Source organism: Delphinapterus leucas, chromosome 14 (assembly GCF_059928025.1).
Source record: "Delphinapterus leucas isolate spDelLeu-1000000601 "Yukka" chromosome 14, BTC_Dleu_Yukka2, whole genome shotgun sequence".
NCBI classification, from domain to species: Eukaryota; Metazoa; Chordata; class Mammalia; order Artiodactyla; family Monodontidae; genus Delphinapterus; species Delphinapterus leucas.
This window is the reverse complement of record NC_143142.1, coordinates 42233149-42251805: the sequence shown is the minus strand read 5'-3', so window position 1 is coordinate 42251805 and position 18657 is coordinate 42233149. Positions and strand designations below refer to the sequence as shown.

Genomic DNA, 18657 nt, shown 5'->3' with positions numbered 1-18657 from the left:
GGGCTTAGCACAGTACGCCCTCAATAAGTGATCCATTCCCACTTACCAGCAAGTTTCCACTCCTGAAAGTTCTTCTCTCTTAATACTTTTTTGATTGTTTCTAAACCAACTTCACTGACTAGATAGGAATTTTGTTTTTAACAAATTAGGAGTAATTTCATTCAAACACATTCATAGCTACTTTATAAGAGTGCATGTAGGAGGACAATTTAGAACCAGCAGAAAATGTATCCAGTGGTGCACACAGCCTTAAGTGTAGGTACCTCGTGTACAATACAAAACTAAAACACAGCTACAACAGAACATTAGGTACAAAAGAGGCACCCTCATTTTGCTAGGGGAAACTGACATCACGTGAACCAAATGCTTCCACTTCTTTACCACCTTTGGGGGTCAGAGTTCCCACTGCTGCTCAGCAAAATACATAGAAAATAATCAAATTATGAGTAGAGTTTTTTCCCGAAGAAGATAACACGTGCTTTTTTTCCCCACTGAAATTCCAAGTGACTTTCATTTGAGGAAAGAAAACAAGGTAGAACGCTCCAACACCATTCTGCATATTTATAATATGCAAATGATCACAAAGCAAAACCTTTGTCTCAGTCATGAAAAACAGCCCCACAGAGTACACTCTAGTATAAAAAGTAGTCACAGGCTCATTAACGGTAGCATTCACACAATGCTTCACAAATAACCACCTCATGGCTCTGACCTGTCAACTCTGGCATTTGCTCCCTGTGAGAGGGCTCCTTCTAACTCAAAGTTACTTACAATCATCACCCATCTGAAAATTGTGCGGGAAGCAACATTATTCATTTCTAAGCAGTAAACTTACTTAGGCTTGTTTAAATTTAAAATTCACTTTCGGTCTTAACACACAAGAGCCTTTTAAAAACACTTTTTTTTTTAACATAGTAATCTAAGCGTGTGGATATAAAAATTGATCCTTTCTCCATATGAAAATAAACTTTAGCGATACTCTTTATCCTCCCGCACCTAAGAGCCAGTGCCTCAAAGGCCCTCCTGAATAGGCTGCTCCAGCTTTTCCTGTGTCACTTAAGGGAAAAGATGCTCTCTTTAAATAGGAAAAGAAAAACTATGCAGTAAGGACTCAAAGATGCTATCTTGATTGTAACGCCAAATCACTGCCCCGCAAAGTCAAGATTATGAAAGGTTCTCTTGGCTGAGTTTTTTAGAACTCCCAGCGAAAAGGCGCAATCCCGGGCTGCGACGTTTCCCGTGTCACCGCTGGCCGGCCCGAGGGATAAGCCGGAAAAGGTGAGCGACATACCTGGAGGAAGCTGAAAATTAGCAGGCAACTGGATTGTTGTGGTGTTGGGTGCTTTCACAGCGACAATCTGAGGAGCTGGCAGACGAGGGCCGCTGCTGAGTTTAGGAAGAGCACTGACAGGAGCCACTTTAGTCACCAGGGTCCCCACGGGGGACCGCAGCGGCTGGGGCGCCGTGGACTCCACGCAGACGCTGACAGGAGCCTTAGTCACGGCGCCCAAGGCCACCGGAGTGCTCTCCACCCGGACTGGCAGAGCCGCGGCGGGGGCCATGGTCACGGTCCCGGAGGCGCCCACACCAGCTGGGGGAGCAGCGCCGGCCGGTTCTGTGAGGCCCGCGGGCATCCCCAGGTGGATCAGCGGCAGCTGAGGCGCCGCCGTTCCGGGAGCACAGGCGAGGGGACGCTTGACAAGCGGCAGCCGACTCCAGTGCAGTTCCGGCTCCACAGCATCGCTAGGGAGAGGCGCCGGGGCCGCCACACGAGTCAGTGACCGGCGCCGGCTGGACAGCGGGACCCCGGCGATCCGGACCTTCCTCCAGTCAGCGCGGCCCCGCCGGCAGCCACACCTGCTCGGCCGCTCGCCGCTTCCTCAGCGGCGCTCACACGTGCGCCGGCTCAACCCGGCCCCTCAGTCTCGCGACCAGATGCAGCGGAGCCCGGCGGCGCGGCTCCCGGAAGGGCGTCACTTCGGCTCCCACCTTCCACCAAAACTCTGCGCGGCGGATTCCCCCGCCAGAAATTTCAAAACTACAAACCCAGAGTGCCCCAAAGCCCCCTACGCGCGCTCTGCACGGCCCCTCTGCGCGACCACGCCAGCCATGTTTATATAGCCACGCGGAGACCCCGCGCACGCGCACCAGCTGCCGCCGCTGCCCCGGGCTTCCCCCAGAATCCGGCCGCGTGATTGGCCACAGACTGGAATCGCGCTCGTGACGTCAGTAGGGACGGCTCCAGAGGGCGTTAGAATCCGCCTCTGGATCCTGAGGAAAGAGGGGCGAGTTGCCAAAAATCTACCACGTGGTGAGGCCAGACAGCGCTTGGAAAACTGCGGTATCCGCGTTCTGCTCTCTCCTTGGTATCCCCAGTTGCGTGTTCCTTGAAGAGCCCGGACTATACGCTCCACAGGCTTCTACTTTTTAAGGAAACAGTGTGGAAGACCGATTTCAGAGAACGGTAACAAAGTAAGAACTCAATCACGCTTCCTCACTGTTTTTCTGCGGGCTTGGCTGTATAGCGTCGTTAGAATGAGCATTGCATTTGACACTGTGAAAAAAAACCTTCCATTTCTTTCTTTTAAATGTTTAAGCATGGCGTATAATTTTACAGTCTGTAAAATGTGCCTATTTTCGTATAATTAATTTAGGGTTGAGCTGCCCCAAGGGAAAATCTCTTTCTTCCTTGGCGTTGCTGTAGATGTCTCCGTCACCTCTGAGCTTATTTAAGTTGTTTACATGTCTGTCTGCTAGAAAAGTGGGACAGTGTCTTTTGATTCCTACATCCTCAGATTCTAGCGCTTAGATTTTAAGTGCAATGCTAGATATTCTTTGAATAAGTGAAAAGAGTGTGGCAAATGAATCAATAATACAAGTAAAATATGGGAAAACTTGCCCCTTAGAGATCTAATCAGAGAAGATGCCTTGATTTAAGGCTGGTGTCCTAATATTATATATTTTAGGAACTGACACTATACTGAATGAGATAGATTATGCAGGTAGGCAGGCAACGTGACCTTTACGGCTTCTAGTTCTGTCCCTCCCTGTATGTTCCAACAGACAGGATCTACTCACAGTCCTCACACGTCACTGCATTTGCCATCTCCCACATCTCAGCCAGTCCAAATCAAGAACCCATCTCATGACCCAAATCAATCGCAACATTCCCCATTTTATGAAGACTTACTTGATCACTTACCTTACAGAAAACCCCTCCAAGTGGAGTTGAAGAGAGGAAAACTAAATTTATTGAGCACCTTTTGCGTGCTGGTCTTAGGAGATACCTTTCTTTCTCCTTTCTTTCTTTCTTTTTTTATTTCTTTCTTTCTCTCTCTTTCTCTCCCTCCCTCTCTTTCTTTCTTTACCACCTCATTTTACTGACTTAAAAACTGTAAGAGTAATTTATCCATGAAGCTGGGAATCTAACCAGTCTGTATGAAGCCAAAGTACATCTCTTTCCACTACTCCACAAATGTCTGATTCATCTTATATCCTCCATTGCCACTGGCAAAATGCCTTGAACAGAAAAGGTATTTAATAAATAATTTGCTAAGTGAATGAATTAAATGGAGCCATGCAACATTTTCAGTGAAGCAAAGCCATCTAGTGGATTTGAATCTTAGACCTGCTTTTTACTAGATAGGCAAATTGTTTAGCCTTGGTTTTTCTCTCTCCGTGTAGTATAGTTCAGGGAATGCTAGAGGAAGGAAGGCTCCGGACGTTTGCTCTGAGAACTACCCTTTTTTAAACTTCCATTAAACCCCACCTCCAACTCACATACTTTATTTAGGTATGTAAATAACCTCTATCAAGTTACTAAGAGGCTTGAATTGAGGAAGTATACTTTCTTTTTAAGGTGACCTTGAACATTTTTCTTTTATGTTTGCTTTATAATTTGCCTTGCTAATGGGAACTTTAATTTTCTAGTTGAAAAAAATATACTCCTCCTTACCCAGCACTTGTCCTGATATTTGGAGTTTAGCAATAATTATGTTTAGTACATTTCCTTCCTATAGAAACTTATAAGAATAAAATAGGATACATAGGAAGGCAAAATGCATTTTGTCTCCATGTAAGAAAAGAAAAAATGTAGGGGGAAGATTATATCTTGATTTCATTAGATTTATCTGTTAAAATATTTGTAAAATTAAAGATGTTGAAAAATACTTATCCATTTACCTTCTGTCTTAGTCCAGAGTATTAATCCCATTCATGAGGGTTCCACTGTCATAATTTTACACCTCCCAAAAGCCCCACCTACTAATACCATCACCTTTGGGAATTAGGATTTCAAAATACGAATTTTGGGGAGACACAAACATTCAGATTATAGCGACTTCTAAATGATGGACTCAGTCATTAATTGTCCAAATATTCTGCTTATCAACTCAGGTAATAAAACAAAATTGAACAAATATAAAATTTATGTTCTGAATATTTTACTATTTTACATACAAACGCACAAACATAATTTAACTAGGGTACAGTTACCGAGTGGACAATGTAAGTTTTTCTTATTGTCCACTTGATTTTACAAGTACATACAGTCTCTTCACAAAATGAATAAAAGTTTACTACTCTAGAATTTAAGTAGGAAGCCTTCTTTATCAGTGAAATGAGACCAGCTGAAAAATCTGCCGGAGAAAACATAACTGTTTGACTAAGATGGCTATGGCCTCAGCTTCAAAACGAGCCAGGAACAACTGTGTGCCTTCAAGTTCTATACCTTGAACCTAGTCCCAGTATCTGTGTTTTGCATCAGAGCATTTAAATACTTTCTGCAACAGAACACCACTCTGTCATTCCCTTCCTCTTAAAGGAATGTGACTCGAACTTTTTTTTGGCTGCGCCACGTGGCTTGCAGGATCCCAGTCAAGGATCGAACCTGGGCTCCCGGCACAGAGTCCTAACCACTAGACCACCAGGGAATTCCTGTGGTCCAGACTCTTAAAGAGTTTTGACTTTATGAATGATTTCCAGTTTTGGTGGCTTCATTAAAGATTCAGTGAAGTTTGAGACACTTTTTAACATTTTTAGTGTTTGAAATCTTGCTCTTAGAAAAAGTGAATGCAGCTGAATGATCCTAACATAAGAGATCCATTCACACTATGGAATATTAATTAGTATTAAGATTTACACATTTAGGGACTTCCCTAGTGGCTCAGTGGTTAAGAAACCGTCTGCCAATGCAGAGGACACTGGTTCAAGCCCTGGTCCAGGAAGATCCCACATGCTGCAGAGCAACTAGGCCCATGTGCCATAACTACTGAGCCTGCGCTCTAGAGCCCGCGGGCCACAATTACTGAGCCCATGTACCACAACTACAGATGCCTAGAGCCCTGCTCCGCAACAAGAGAGGCCACTGCAATGAGAAGCCCACGCACCGCAACGAAGTGTTGCCCCTGCTCGCCACAACTGGAGAAGGCCCGCGCGCAGCAGCAAAGATCCGACTCAACCAAAAATAAATAAATAAATAAAATTTATTTTTTAAAAAAAAGAGATTTACACATTTAGAGGTATATTTATGGAAAATTGATCATGGTATACTGTTAAAATTTTTAAAAGGTTATAAAATAGTATGCAAAGTATGACTCCATTTTTTTGTAAATTAAAACAAATTTTTAATCAATAAGCAGATTAGATATATACTCAGAAGAAAATCTAGATTATACACCAAACCCTTAACAGAGGACATCTCTATTTGGAGATACTCTAAGCGATCCTTTTTTTTTTAATTTTTATTGAAGTATAGTTGCTTTACAATATTGTGTTAGTTTCTACTGTACAGCAAAGTGAATCGGCTATAAGTATACATATATCCCCTCGTTTTTGGATTTCCTTCCCATTTAGGTCACCATGGAGCATTGAGTAGAGTTCCCTGTACTATGAAGTAGGTTCTCATTAGTTAACTAAGTGATCGTTTTTAAAAGAAATTCTGTGTATTTTCTAATTCTTTTAACAATGAATGAATAGTATCTACATAGTCAAAAATTAACACAAGCTTTTTCTTAAAATATGTATTCTTAGTAACAATTGAAATCTGTAAACACAGCTAAGTACTCCCTAGTCTCCTTCGCATAGCATCCAAGAAACTTCACTGAACTTCACCAAGCTGGGAACCTTCCACTGGCCCATATGTAACTACGGGAATTTCCCAGATACCCCCAAACTTTCTCTCAACTTTATGCCTTTTCATACATTGGTTCACATCCCTTCAAAGACCTTCCGCATCTGAAACATGTTCTACCTGGCCAATTCCTATTTGGCCTTCAACAGGCTACAGCCTGCACTGGATGAATTCAGTGCCTCTTTCGTCTCTCATAGCACACTGTAGTATCTGAGTTGTTTTTCTTGTCTGTCCTCTCTCACTAAATTGTGAACTTCCTGATAGCTGAGACTGTGTCATGTTCATCTCAGAACCAGAAGAGAGAATCTAATACATAGTAGAAAGACAAAGAGTACTTCTCCGACTCCTATTCCAATCCCAACCTCTAGACTGGCTACCAGGGGCAGGAATTCTATCTTGTCTGTGTATTCCTGGTGTCTAATAGGAGGGTAATATTTCAGCTTTCTGTTCTCAGTCTATACTTTCCTTGGGTGATAACATTCACTTCCATGGCTTAATTTCTATCTATATGTTTATGACTTCCAGATCTATCTATCTTTGGCCCAGTTTCTCTCCTGGTTTCCAGACTTATGTAGACAGCTGCCTACTGTCTTCACCTGGATGTCCCACAGGTTCAAACTAAACTTATTCTGCCATCTTCAAACCTGCTTTTTCTTCTATGATCCTATTTCAGTGAACCAATGAACCCCTTTCCAGTTGCCTAAGATGTAAAATTAGGAACTGACCTTGAGTTTTCCCTCTTTTTCACCTGTTTCAATCAGTCTTAGATCCTGTCAATCCCAGCATCATATCTGTAATATCTCTGTGATCCATCAACTTCTCTCATTCCCACCATCACTCTTCTAGTTCAACCCAAGTGCACTCACTTAAATTATACTAACTGTGCTGTGTCCATGCTTCTAGCCTTGCCCCTCCATTCTATTCTGCAGTCTGCAATTAGAGAGACTTTTTTTTTTTCCCAAAATGTTCCTTTAAGCACTAACATGCGAGTTATTATCATCATTCTTTGATTTAGGATTATTTTTCTTTCTTACTGAAAGGAACCTAAAAAGAAAACAATTTCTATATTTAACCATTTGTAATTCTATCATTCTGGCTGAATTCTAATTTTTGCATATTACTTTCTAATCCTTGTCCATTGTTTGCTTGTGAAGTATGATTTTGTATATAACTTATAGAACTTACCTTTGCCGAAATAATTTTCCATGCTTAAACATTTAAAGCAAGTCACTTGCATAGTTCCATACTTCTAAAATGTCTTCATAATGATCATTTTACACGTTTATGAAATACAAACACATAGTTGTTTGCATGTATAATTACAAATTATGATAAATGCTATGAAAGAAAAGAACAAGGTGCTTCAAAAGAGGGTAATGGATAGGATCTAATTTCGCTATGGAGATAGGGAAGTGTTCCAGGAATTAAAAGAATGCCTGTGAGACAACTAGGGGAAGGGTGGCCTAAATGACCTTTGGAGAGGCCAAAAGGGGCTTGACCACCTTCAGGGCTTAAAGGTCATGTGATGTGTAAATGAAAGCAATTGAAATATTTTAAGCAGAGGAGTAAAAATGAATCAATTTACGTTTGAAAACTTTTTATTTGGAAATAATTTCAAATTTAGAGAAGAGCTGCAAGAAATAGTACTTAAAATTCCCATATTCTCTCCATCCAGATTCACCAATTTTAACATTTTGATTTGTTCATCACTTGCTCTGTCTCTTTGTGTATAAGTGTGTGTGTGTATGCATATATAGTAAACATACTCACTCGGTCCTCATTACTCACACATTCTGTATTTGCAAATTCAAATTCAAACCCCCTACCAAACCCCCTACCTAAAATATATTTGTTCCTCCCCTCATGCCCTGTGGTACTTGCAAGGTCTTTTGCAGACATTTGCAGAGGAGGGAAAATTTTAGTTGCCAAATGTGCACATTCCCAAGTGAGCTCAAACAAGGCTCTGCCTTCTTGTTTTAGCTCTCATACTGTAAACAAGTATCCTTTTTGCAGCCTATTTAGTGCCATGTTTTTCATATTTTTGTACTTTTTGTTGATGATGTCACTGTTTAAAATGGTGCTCAGGCACAGTGCTGAAGTGCTGTCTAGTGTTCCTAGGTTACATGCCTTACAGAGAATATATGTGTTAGATACGCTTCTTTCAGGCATGAGTTGTAGTGCTATTGGTTGTGAGTTCAATGTTAATGAATCAACAATATATATTAAATAAGGTATCTTTAAACAGAAACACATAAGACATGTTGATACATTGAAGGGTGGAAAAAAAAAACACGTTATGACCAGAGGCTTAGAGGAACCTAACTCTGTATTTCCCTAGTCACGATTTTTTAGTATTTGCTAATTCAGTGTTCTGTAACTTCATAGAACACAATCACCACAAATAATGAGAATCAATTCTATATACACTTTTCCCCTAAACTACTTGAAAGCAAGTTGCAGACTTACCCCTTACCCCCAAATACTTCAGTTTATATTTCCTAAAAACAAGGACTTATATAACCACAGTACAACTAACAAAAGTAGGAAATTTAACATTGATACAACTATTTAGTCAGCAGATCTTTAATCAACAGATCTTTTTCCATTTTGTCCCAATAATGTTTTTTATAGCAAATTTTTTTCTAATCCAGGATCCAATCCAGAATCTTTCATTGCATACAGTTTTATATCTCTTCAGTCTCCTTCAGTGTGGAACAGTTCTCTGCCTTTCTTTTTCATGATATTGCCATTTTTGAAAACAACAGGCCCTTTATTTTGTAGAATGTCCTCAATTGGGTTTGTTTGTTGTTTCCTCATGATCAGATTCAGGTTATGCATTTTGACAGGAATACTGCATGAGTGATGTTATGTCCTCTGTGTCACATTAGGAGATACATTATGTAAGTTTACGTTATTACTGTTTACCTTAAATTTGATCACTTGTCTGTGTTGGTATACGCCAAGTTTCTCACCATAAAGTTAACTGTTTTTCCTCTTTGTATTTAATAAGTAATGTGGTGGGACATATTTTGAGACTATATAAATATGCTGTTCTTCATCAAGCTTTGTCTTATTAATTTTAGCATCCATTAATGACTTGGCTGAATCAGTTATTACTATGGTGGCCGCAAAATAGTGATTTTTTAAAACTCATTTCTTCTACATTATTGTTTGACATTCTACTGAAAGAAATAGCTTTCCCATTTCTCTCATGTATGTATCAGCATGGGTTCATGCATTCTGTTTTAGTCAATGGGCTATGATCAGTAATTGCCATGACTTATTTTGATTCTCAAATTGTCCGAGATTTGGACAGTGAGAACTCCTTTTTAAGTTGTTTCCTGTATCCTTTTGATGTACCCCCATCATTTTCTGAGTAACGTACATTCTTAAAACACCATTCTAGTTATTATATGGAGAATGGACTTGGGGAAGGCAAAAGAAGCAACAAAGAAACTAGTTGGATGGCTCTTGCAGGTGAGAGATGATGGCAGCTTGAAATAAGTTGGTAGCAGTGGACAGATTTGAAGTATATCTTGGAGGTAAAAATCTGTGGGTGTTAGTGGTAAATTGAGTAAAGTAGCTTAGGGAGTGGAAGGTGTTAAGAATGACTAACATTTCTAGCTTGAGATATTGGGTGGATGGTGATTGCATTCACAGTCATGGGGAAGATTGGAGATGGAGCAGCTCTGATGGAAAAGATCAAGAGTTCAAGAAAGATCAAATGGAACTTGAAAGTGAAACAAAAACTAGGCTTTATATTACCTTTCTACCTGCACTTCTTGACAGTATAGATTATACTTGAAGTAATGGGAGTAAATGTTATGATGGAAGGAGAGCAGGTGCAGTAAAGAGAGAAGAACCCATATCAAACCTCAGCATTTCATGGTAGCATAGAAAAAGAAGCCAATAAAAGGAACTAGAGAAGGAGGAGAGGCTGGAGAGATAGGGGGAAAAACCAAAAAGGGTGAAGTCAGGAAGCCAAGGCAAAAAAAATCAAAACAGGTGAAGTCAGGAAGCCAAGATAAAAGTGTTGAACTAGGTGAAATGCTGAGAGGTCACATTTCAATTTGCCTCTTCTAGAATGATGCTTGATGAAGACAGGGATCTTTTGTTGTTGTTCACTGCTATACCCATATATATGGGCCAATGCCTGGCCCATAGTAGGTGTTTCATAAATATTTTTGACTCAATGAATGAATTTGTAGATCATGTGTTTCTGTAGTGTTATCACATTGATTAGATATAATGTCCAGGAAAATGTTGAATAATAACAATGGTATGCTTCCTAGTCTTGTTCTTTTTTTTTGGCCATGCAGCATGCCAGATCTGTAGGATCCTAGTTTCCCAATCAGGGATTGAACCCGTGCCCCCTGCAGTGGAAGCAAGGAGTCCTATCCACTGGACTGCCAGGAAAGTCCCAAGATGAAGGCTTTGACATCACATCAGCTCAGGGCCATGTTTTGTTTTTGTTTTTTGCTGCCATCAAACATGGAGGTGCTGGGAGTTGAACCCATGGCCTTGTGCATGCTAAGCACGCATTCTACCACTGAGCTACACCTCCCCTTGAGTTCCTAGTCTTGTTCTTGATGTAATGTTTCCTCAAGTGGTTTAATTGTTTGATGTTTGCCTCTCCAAAACAAAAATTTGTGGTTTCTTGCGTCATTAGTAAGTTTCCATGCCCCCCACCCCGTCACCACATGCCCCTCCTCTCCCCCAGTGTCTCCGGAGTAACCCAAATGTAGAATAGAGGTCCCATCGTGATGTGACCGCTGGTTGGCATCACTTCTGGCTACCACCTCCCTTTTCCCACATCTTCTTGTGGTGCCATGCTCCTCTTGCCAGGCAAAGAGGTGGGGGAAGAACTTTCCCAAGGAAGTCTTCTTTGACCCCCTCCCCAGCAAAACCCCCCATTATGTTTGTTTTCCTCTTGGGTGATCCTCCTAGTAGATTCTCCTAGTATATTCCTTACTTCCCTGTTTCTCTTGAGACTCTATAAGTTTCTTTCAGAAAGGTCTGTTATTTTACTGTTTAACCTGCAGTTTCTGACACAGTATCGTGAGGTTTTGTGGTAGGAAGGAAGGAAGTCAAGGTCCCAGGCAAAACAGCTAAAACCTTTCACCCACCATCACCTCTCTGTTTCCAGGTATTCTTCCCACAGACTCTGTCTTCTAAGTTTCAACAAATTCTTCATTATATCTTTCCTATACTGTCAAGTAATCCCAACTAATGTATTTCATTTTAATTACATTGTTAACTGATAAGGTGTGATTCTTTTCTTTTTTTATTTTTTAAGAAACTTCTGAATGAGAAAAAAGTTTCAGGTTTTCAGGACTTAAAAGTTGTCGACCTCACCATCTCCTAAAGCTTTAGGTATGTTAGATCTGGGTTTAAATTCAGATTTGCAATGTGCATTTGTATATCAAAACTCTTAGAAGACTTGCAATAAAGCAACTGTTTTCAAACTTTTTCATCTCAGGAAACTTTAATACTATTAAAACTTACTGAGGACCCCTAAAATCTTTTGTCTGTGTGGATTGTATCTATCAATATTTGCCATGTTAGAAATGAAAACTGAGAAAAGTATAAATTATTTATTTATGGGTCCATTTAAAAATACCAGTAAAAGCCTCACTACATGTTATATTAGCCAGGGTCCATTCAGGGGACAGATACCACATCAATTTTTTGAAGAGCTAAAATTTAATATAAAAATTTGTTAGCTACTAGAAGGTGGTTAGATACTGAAAGGAGTAGAAGAGGACTGACTCTAAGGCATCCTTAGAGTAGCAGATGCAAAAAAGCATCTATACCCTCCAGCTAGAGGGAGAGTGGGCATTAAAAGAACCAGGGATTAGGAGAGGGACAGTTCCCATGGCTGAGATTCAGACCTCCTCCAAGGGGGCATGGAGCACACAGCCTGGCAGGGATGAAGAAACTTGCCAGATGAAATGGGCCATTGCTGGTCTATAAAGCCCCTGAAGGTGGGGAAAGCATGGCCTGCGGGTGTAACTGGAGTGATCTGTACTTCATAACAGCGGAGTACCAGAATCCGTAAGCCAAATAGTTAGTTACCTGTTGCTGTGGCTCTGCAGTGTGACTTCAGTGCCCTCTATTGGCGAAGTGTAACATTTCATTAGCTGGCAAAGGAGAAATGTTACCAGGGTCCAGCTCTGCTATCACAAAAGAGGGCAAAGAAAGGCAGATTTGTAGCTGAGAGTCAAGAAATTGATAATTAGCACACATAATACCATAAATATTTTAAATGAAAAATAACTATAGTTTTCTCAGCCAGAGATGCCCACATTCTAGTAGGAGATACAAGTGTGAAACAATTATAGACAGTATGAGACAGGTCACAACAAAGAACCTTGGAGACACAGAGGTTGGGCCTCTAATCAAGCCCGAGGAAAGGCTTCTTGGAGAGGGCTACCTGTGGTGAGTCATAAGAAGTTTCCAGAGTCAGCTCAATCGATGAAAAGGAGGAGGAGAAAAGTCTTTTCTGTGAGAGGAAGCATGTGTGTGCTCCCCAGGTCAGTCACATACGCAGCCCCTTGCAATAGAGCTGCTTTACTGACAAAAAGGGCATCATGGGGTGGAACCACTTGACCCCAAGCTGCTGGCCACCACAGACTGGACAAGCAACAGGAAGCTGGCCCAAGGGCAGCCACTCCTTTGGCGACAATGACCCTACCCAGGCCTGATGCAAAAATATCAGCTGGTCCAAACATATTTACTCGTGTAGAATTGCAGTTGGGAACCTTGGAAAGAGAAGGGAAGTTAACTGTGGAAGCTGAAGCTACATGATTATAATGGAAAGAGAAGCTAGAGAGGCCATAATGCACATGTATGAGCTAGAAGGTTATAAGGGAAAAGAAACCATGAGTTAGCATAAACCGTGAGTTAAAGAAAGAAAATGAGACCGAGAAAGTCAGACAGTAAAGAGAGAAGAACAGATGTGCTGAAAGGAACTGATCCTGTTACTGCTTCAGCGTTAGAGTTAAGATCCAAAAGTTCCTGATGCTGACATTTCTAACGCTGCCATTCCTAGGAGGCAAAATGATGTTGTTGTTCCCAGTTTTGTAATTCCCCATGAGGGCCCTTGTTTCTTTGAATCCTTTCTGGAGTGAACCTTTGTTTCTTTTAACCAAAAGATCTCAACTGAAGTGGGCATAGAGAAAACATGACACAATCAAAATGCAAATATCATGTCTGAAAAAAGGTGGCCTTGAATTGTCCCTGAATTCCTAGTGCAGGTGGGCCAGCCTTATATACGTGATCCACTCACATGTTATATGTATTTCAAAGACAGAATTATAATTCACCAAACACATCATTTGGAGAACTTTTCAAAACCTCTTTCCTATTACTTTATCCATTATCAACAAATATGATATTATGCTAGAATAAGATAAGCAAAGAACAATCTCATCTTAGTCAGTAATTTTAAGTAAGAAACATGGAAACAACTGGTATCTGATTTTGGATTTTTAAGTTGTAATATAAATGAATGGCTCTCTAATATTCATTCAGTAAGTATTTATTAACTACCTACTGTAAGCTCAGACTGTTCTAGGCACTGGCCATACACCAACGAACAAAATAGACGTGGAACTTACAATTCTAATGGGGCGGGGCAGTCAGTAAACACATACAAACACATATTTCAGGTGTTAGGTGTTTGGGGCGTGGGAGTCCTATTTTATAAATGATGGTCAGAGAAAACCTCTCTGATAGGGTGACATTTGTGCAGCAAATGGAAGGAAGTACAGGAGCAAGCCATGTCCACATAGAGTACGGGTAGAGCACTGCAGGCAGAGGACAGTTAGTTTCAAAGCTCTGAGACAGGAGCCTGCTTAGTGTTTATGAGGAACAGCAGGGAGGCCAGCGTGGCTTGAGGTGAATGAAGGATGGCAGAAATGGCAGGAATGGCAAGAGATGAAGCAAAGAGGTATGGGGAAGGTGGGGGAAGGGAGATCACACAGACTGTAGTAGGGGCTACGTGTAGATGTCTCCTAAATACTTAGTTAATGAGATCTAACAAGTACTTAGGTGATGCCAGTGCATCCTAAGCATCCATCATCTGGGAGCTTGACAGAAAAGACTCATGGGCTCTACCTCAGACTGATTGAATCAGAACCTGCATTTTAAAAAGATCCTCAGAGATTCATATATACATTAAAGCATGAGAAACACTAGTTTAGCTTATGTTAGTCAGCAAAGACATAGGAAACCACAATCAGCACTTTTTCTTTAATTTTCAGTTTAGGATGGATTTTTCTACTTCTGCAAAAAAAATCACTGGGATTTAGATAGGGATTGCATTGCATCTGTGGACGGCTTTGGGTAGTACTGACATCTTAACAATATTAAGTCTTCCAATCTATGAAAACAGGGTGTCTCTCCATTTATTTATGTCTTCTTTTATTTCTTCCAGCAATGTTTTGCAGTTTTCAGTGCACAAGTCTTTTGCCTCCTTGGTTAAGTTTATTCCTAAGAATTTTATTCTTTTTGATGCTGTTGTAAATGGAATTTCTTAATTTTCTTTTTGGATTGTTCATTGTTAGTGTATAAAATGCGTCTAATTTTTGTTTGTTGATTTTTTTATCCTGGAACTTTGTTTTCTACTCCAAAGATTCCATTTAAAAAATGTTAGAACTAATAAACATCAGTGAACAAAGATGATTTTACTTCTTCCTTTCCAAATTGGATGCCTTTTATTTCTTTTTCTTGCTCAGTTGTTCTGGCTAGAATGTCCAATACACTGATGAATAGAAGTGGTGAGAGTAGGTGTCCTTGTCTTGTTCCTGATTTTAGAGGAAAAGCTTTCTGTCTTTCACCATTGAATATGATGTTAACTTTGGGTTCTTATCATGTTGAGGAAGTTCCCTTCTGTTTCTAGTATACTGAGTATTTTGTTTTTAAATCACAATTGATACCTCAGATTCTTTCGCATTTGGTAGCTTAAATGGACACAGAAGTCTTGGGAGTGTTTGAAAATGGCATGTTGAAGATGGCAGAGACACAAAATGGGAGGAGTCTTGGCTCCTAGACTTTTTTTTTTTTTTTTTAGTTCCTAGATTTTCGCTTGGAGGATTGCAATCAACAATGGGATTTGTTATTGGGAAACAAACTGGGGAATTCCCTGGTGGTCCAGTGGCTAAGGCTCTGCGTTTCTAATGCTGGGGGCTCGGGTTCAATCCCTGGTCAGGGAACTAGATCCCACATGCCTCAACTGAAAATCCCCCACGCGGCAACAAAGATCCCACTTGCTGCAACTAAGACCCAGCACAGCCAAATAAATTAAATTAAATTTAATTTAATTTAAAAAGAGAAGCAAACTGTGTGGGCTCATCTACTATAGTAGATTTGCTTTAACATTGCTTTAACATGTAAGCAAAAAGTAATTTCACAAATATAGTAAATGCTCTTACAAATTATGTGGGAAAAAACCAAAACCTATTGGAAAAATTAGGCAAAGGATATGAACAATCAATGGGAGGAAAATTCAAAAGACTTTTAAACAAACATAAAGATGTTCCACATCATTCATAAAAGAAATGCAAATCAAAATTATTTGGGTAAATTTTTAAAAATACAAAGTAAATAGCTATGAAATTATATATTGAGATTTCACCTATTTATTGGCAAAAAAGTTTGAAGCACTGTTTTATTAGTTTGAGTTCAATTAGAGAAGCAAAACCACTGTGGTATCAAATAAGCAATTTTCTTCCTCTAGGAATTAGACCTCACACAATTGTGGGAGTTGATGGAGAAGTCTGTGCAAGGTTGTTGTCGCTGGTGTCAGCTCATTCTGGTAGTCAGGAAGGAAAGTTGGATGTGAAGTGGGGAGGGTGAGAATAAACTGTAACCCATGGGGACAAACAGTGCCCTCATGTATCTTTCACCATCTGCAACCTTGGCAATGCTGGTGACCTACAGGAAAAGCTGGTGTCCTTTGCCATGAAGCTGCATGCAAAGAATCTGTTAGCAAAGAATATGAAGGAGGAGATCCGGTAAGATCTGGAGGAACTAGAGTAGCTATGGGCCTGGATGCCTCCCCACACCAATAAAGTGAGCCAGCAAACCAACATCCTTTGTGAGCTGCTACAGTGCTGGTGCCCTATATGGAGCTACTTCTCTTCTGCCTTTCAAATACTGTGCAAATTTCTCTTGTGGCCAACTCAAACTTGCAGCCATATAGGAAAGAAAATTCTGGGAAATAGTTCCAAGGTTAGCTGAGTTGATACCATACAAAGCCAATGCAACTACAATGGGAAAGGTATAGCAGAGGGACCCTCACTCACTGTTAGGAGAAACATAAATTTGTATAATTGTATAACATATTTTTCACCCTGAAATTCTAATTCTAGTGATTTATCCTGTGAATATACTTCTAACTATGGGAAATGACAAACAAAAGTTTATTCATTGCAACATTATTTGCAGTAGCAACACCATGAACAGTAATGATCATCAGTAGAAGACTGGTTAAGAATTTAACCTTATATCTGTACGTTGGAAAGAATGATCCTCTCATGGGAAGATCCTCAAAGATATGTTAAGTGAAAAAATCAAGATACAGAACAGTGTACAGTATGCTACCACTTGCATTAAAAGATATATTCATGTTTGTATATGTATGGAATATCAATAGAAGTATACTGAAAATACCAGTAGAAACATACTGATAACATCCGTTACCTTCAAGAAGAGAAACTTAGTTACTGGGGGACCAAAATGAGATGGAGTATTTATACAATTTTTTAAAAATTTGTGTACCACGTGAATGTATCAGTTATTAAAAATGAGAGTCTCCTTTAAATGAGGCTGTTACATGCATTTCTTCTGTTTATTTCTGATATATGCTTCTTGAAATCAAGATCTTACAGAAAATATTCTTGTGACCTGTTTTCTCTATGATAGGTGAAGCACAGTATACCTTTATAACTCTATTAAAAATACAGTGAAGGGCTTCCCTGGTGGCGCAGTGGTTGAGAGTCTGCCTGCCAATGCAGGGGACATGGGTTCGTGCCCCGGTCCAGGAAGATCCCACATGCCGTGGAGCTGCTGGGCCCGTGAGCCATGGCCATTTAGCCTGTGCATCTGGAGCCTGTGCTCCGCAACGGGAGAGGCCACAACAGTGAGAGGCCCGCGTACCGCAAAAAAAACCAAAACAAAACAAAACAAAAAACAGTGAAAAACCTTCTTATAATTTTTAATTAGATGAGGCATTTTTATGACCCCTCAATAACCAATGAAAATTTATATGGAGTTATGATAAAGTAACTGCTTAATTTCTTTCTAAAGGAATGTCAATGTATGAAATATATATATACATGTATAGATATACTTATATATGTATTCAATTAAACAAGACAAAGCATGGGAATACTTGGAATGAAGAGCCCTAAGGAAATATGAAATATGAGATTAAGTGGGTTTTTTTGCAAACTTGGAGAGTATTTATTTCAATCACATCCTTTTCCAAAGATCAATTAGAAATTTACTTGCTTCCAAGTGTCTTTTAAAACTTACTGTGCAAACTGCAGATCTGCTTCCTAAGAGAATTAGTCATGACTTCACTTCAGATGATGGTGAGATTGTCATGTCTTTCATTACTTCACTCACTTGGTCATCATCCTCAAGATGACCAGGAATGAGGGAAAAAACTTTTAGAAAGGAATAAGTGCTAACCTTAGTAATGAAGCAAAGCTGTCTCTGGCTCTGTCAGACAAGGGAATATTGTAATGACCACTCTTATACCATCCACTATTCAAGAAATAAAGAAATATGATGTGTCAAGTGCAGTCGAAGCCCCGTGTGTTCCCTTCTCTTCCAACCGTCCTGATTTTGCTTTTTATTTTTACTACATATGGATACATACATAGACAACACAATACATTATAGTTACGCATGCTTTTAAGTTTTCTTAAGCAGTGTGCTTCTTGAGGGCAAGGTATGCATGTTTAAACTTTCTTACACTTTTTCTGCATTGAATGTTTTTTGGATTTATAATTGTAAGATACATAATAAAGTATAGATAATTGACATGTACAGTTTAGAGAATAATGAAGTGAACATGCACATGCTCACCACCCAGCTTTATAAAAGCCTTACCTTTCTTGTGCATTTCTCTCCCCGGCTCCCAACAGAAGTACTCATGTCCTGACTTTTGCAACAACTAATTCCCTTGCTTTTCTTCAGTTTTACCTCACTGTATCTGTTAAACACTATATTTAGCTTTGTAGGTCTTTAAGCTTGCTATAAACATTCCTTTGTGTATACTCTCTCACAATTGGCTTTAGTTTTTGCTCAGTGTTTTGGAGACATATACCTGTTGTGTACATGTAACTGTAGTGCCTTCTTTTTCCCTGCTATATGGTATGCTACTGTATGAATAAATCATAATTTATTCAGTCATTTTCCTGTTGATGAATATTAGGTTACTTCCAATTTTTTTTTTTTTTGCTATCACAAGCAATGCCTTTATAGGTGATTGTTTTTATGCACATATACTAGAGTTT

The 18657-nt window shown here is 39.8% G+C and overlaps 1 protein-coding gene and 1 non-coding gene across 5 annotated transcripts in view; both read right to left on the bottom strand.

Moving 5' to 3' along the window:
* Positions 1-2122, bottom strand: part of TAF4B (TATA-box binding protein associated factor 4b) — a 125264-nt gene extending 123142 nt beyond the window's left edge. For 2 of the 4 annotated variants that reach the window (XM_089895022.1, XM_022586875.3), the window contains exon 1: positions 1292-2121. In XM_089895022.1, coding sequence (XP_089751148.1) covers positions 1292-1634 — 343 coding nt within the window. In that variant the 5' untranslated portion in view covers positions 1635-2121. Of the gene's footprint in view, positions 1-1291 lie in introns of all 4 variants that reach the window. The other 2 variants (XM_022586876.3, XM_022586874.3) reach the window with 2 other exon arrangements.
* An 8500-nt stretch (positions 2123-10622) lies between these two features.
* TRNAA-AGC (transfer RNA alanine (anticodon AGC)) lies at positions 10623-10694 on the bottom strand. The gene has a single exon. It is a non-coding gene; the product is annotated as a tRNA-Ala (tRNA).
* Positions 10695-18657: the final 7963 nt, after the last annotated feature.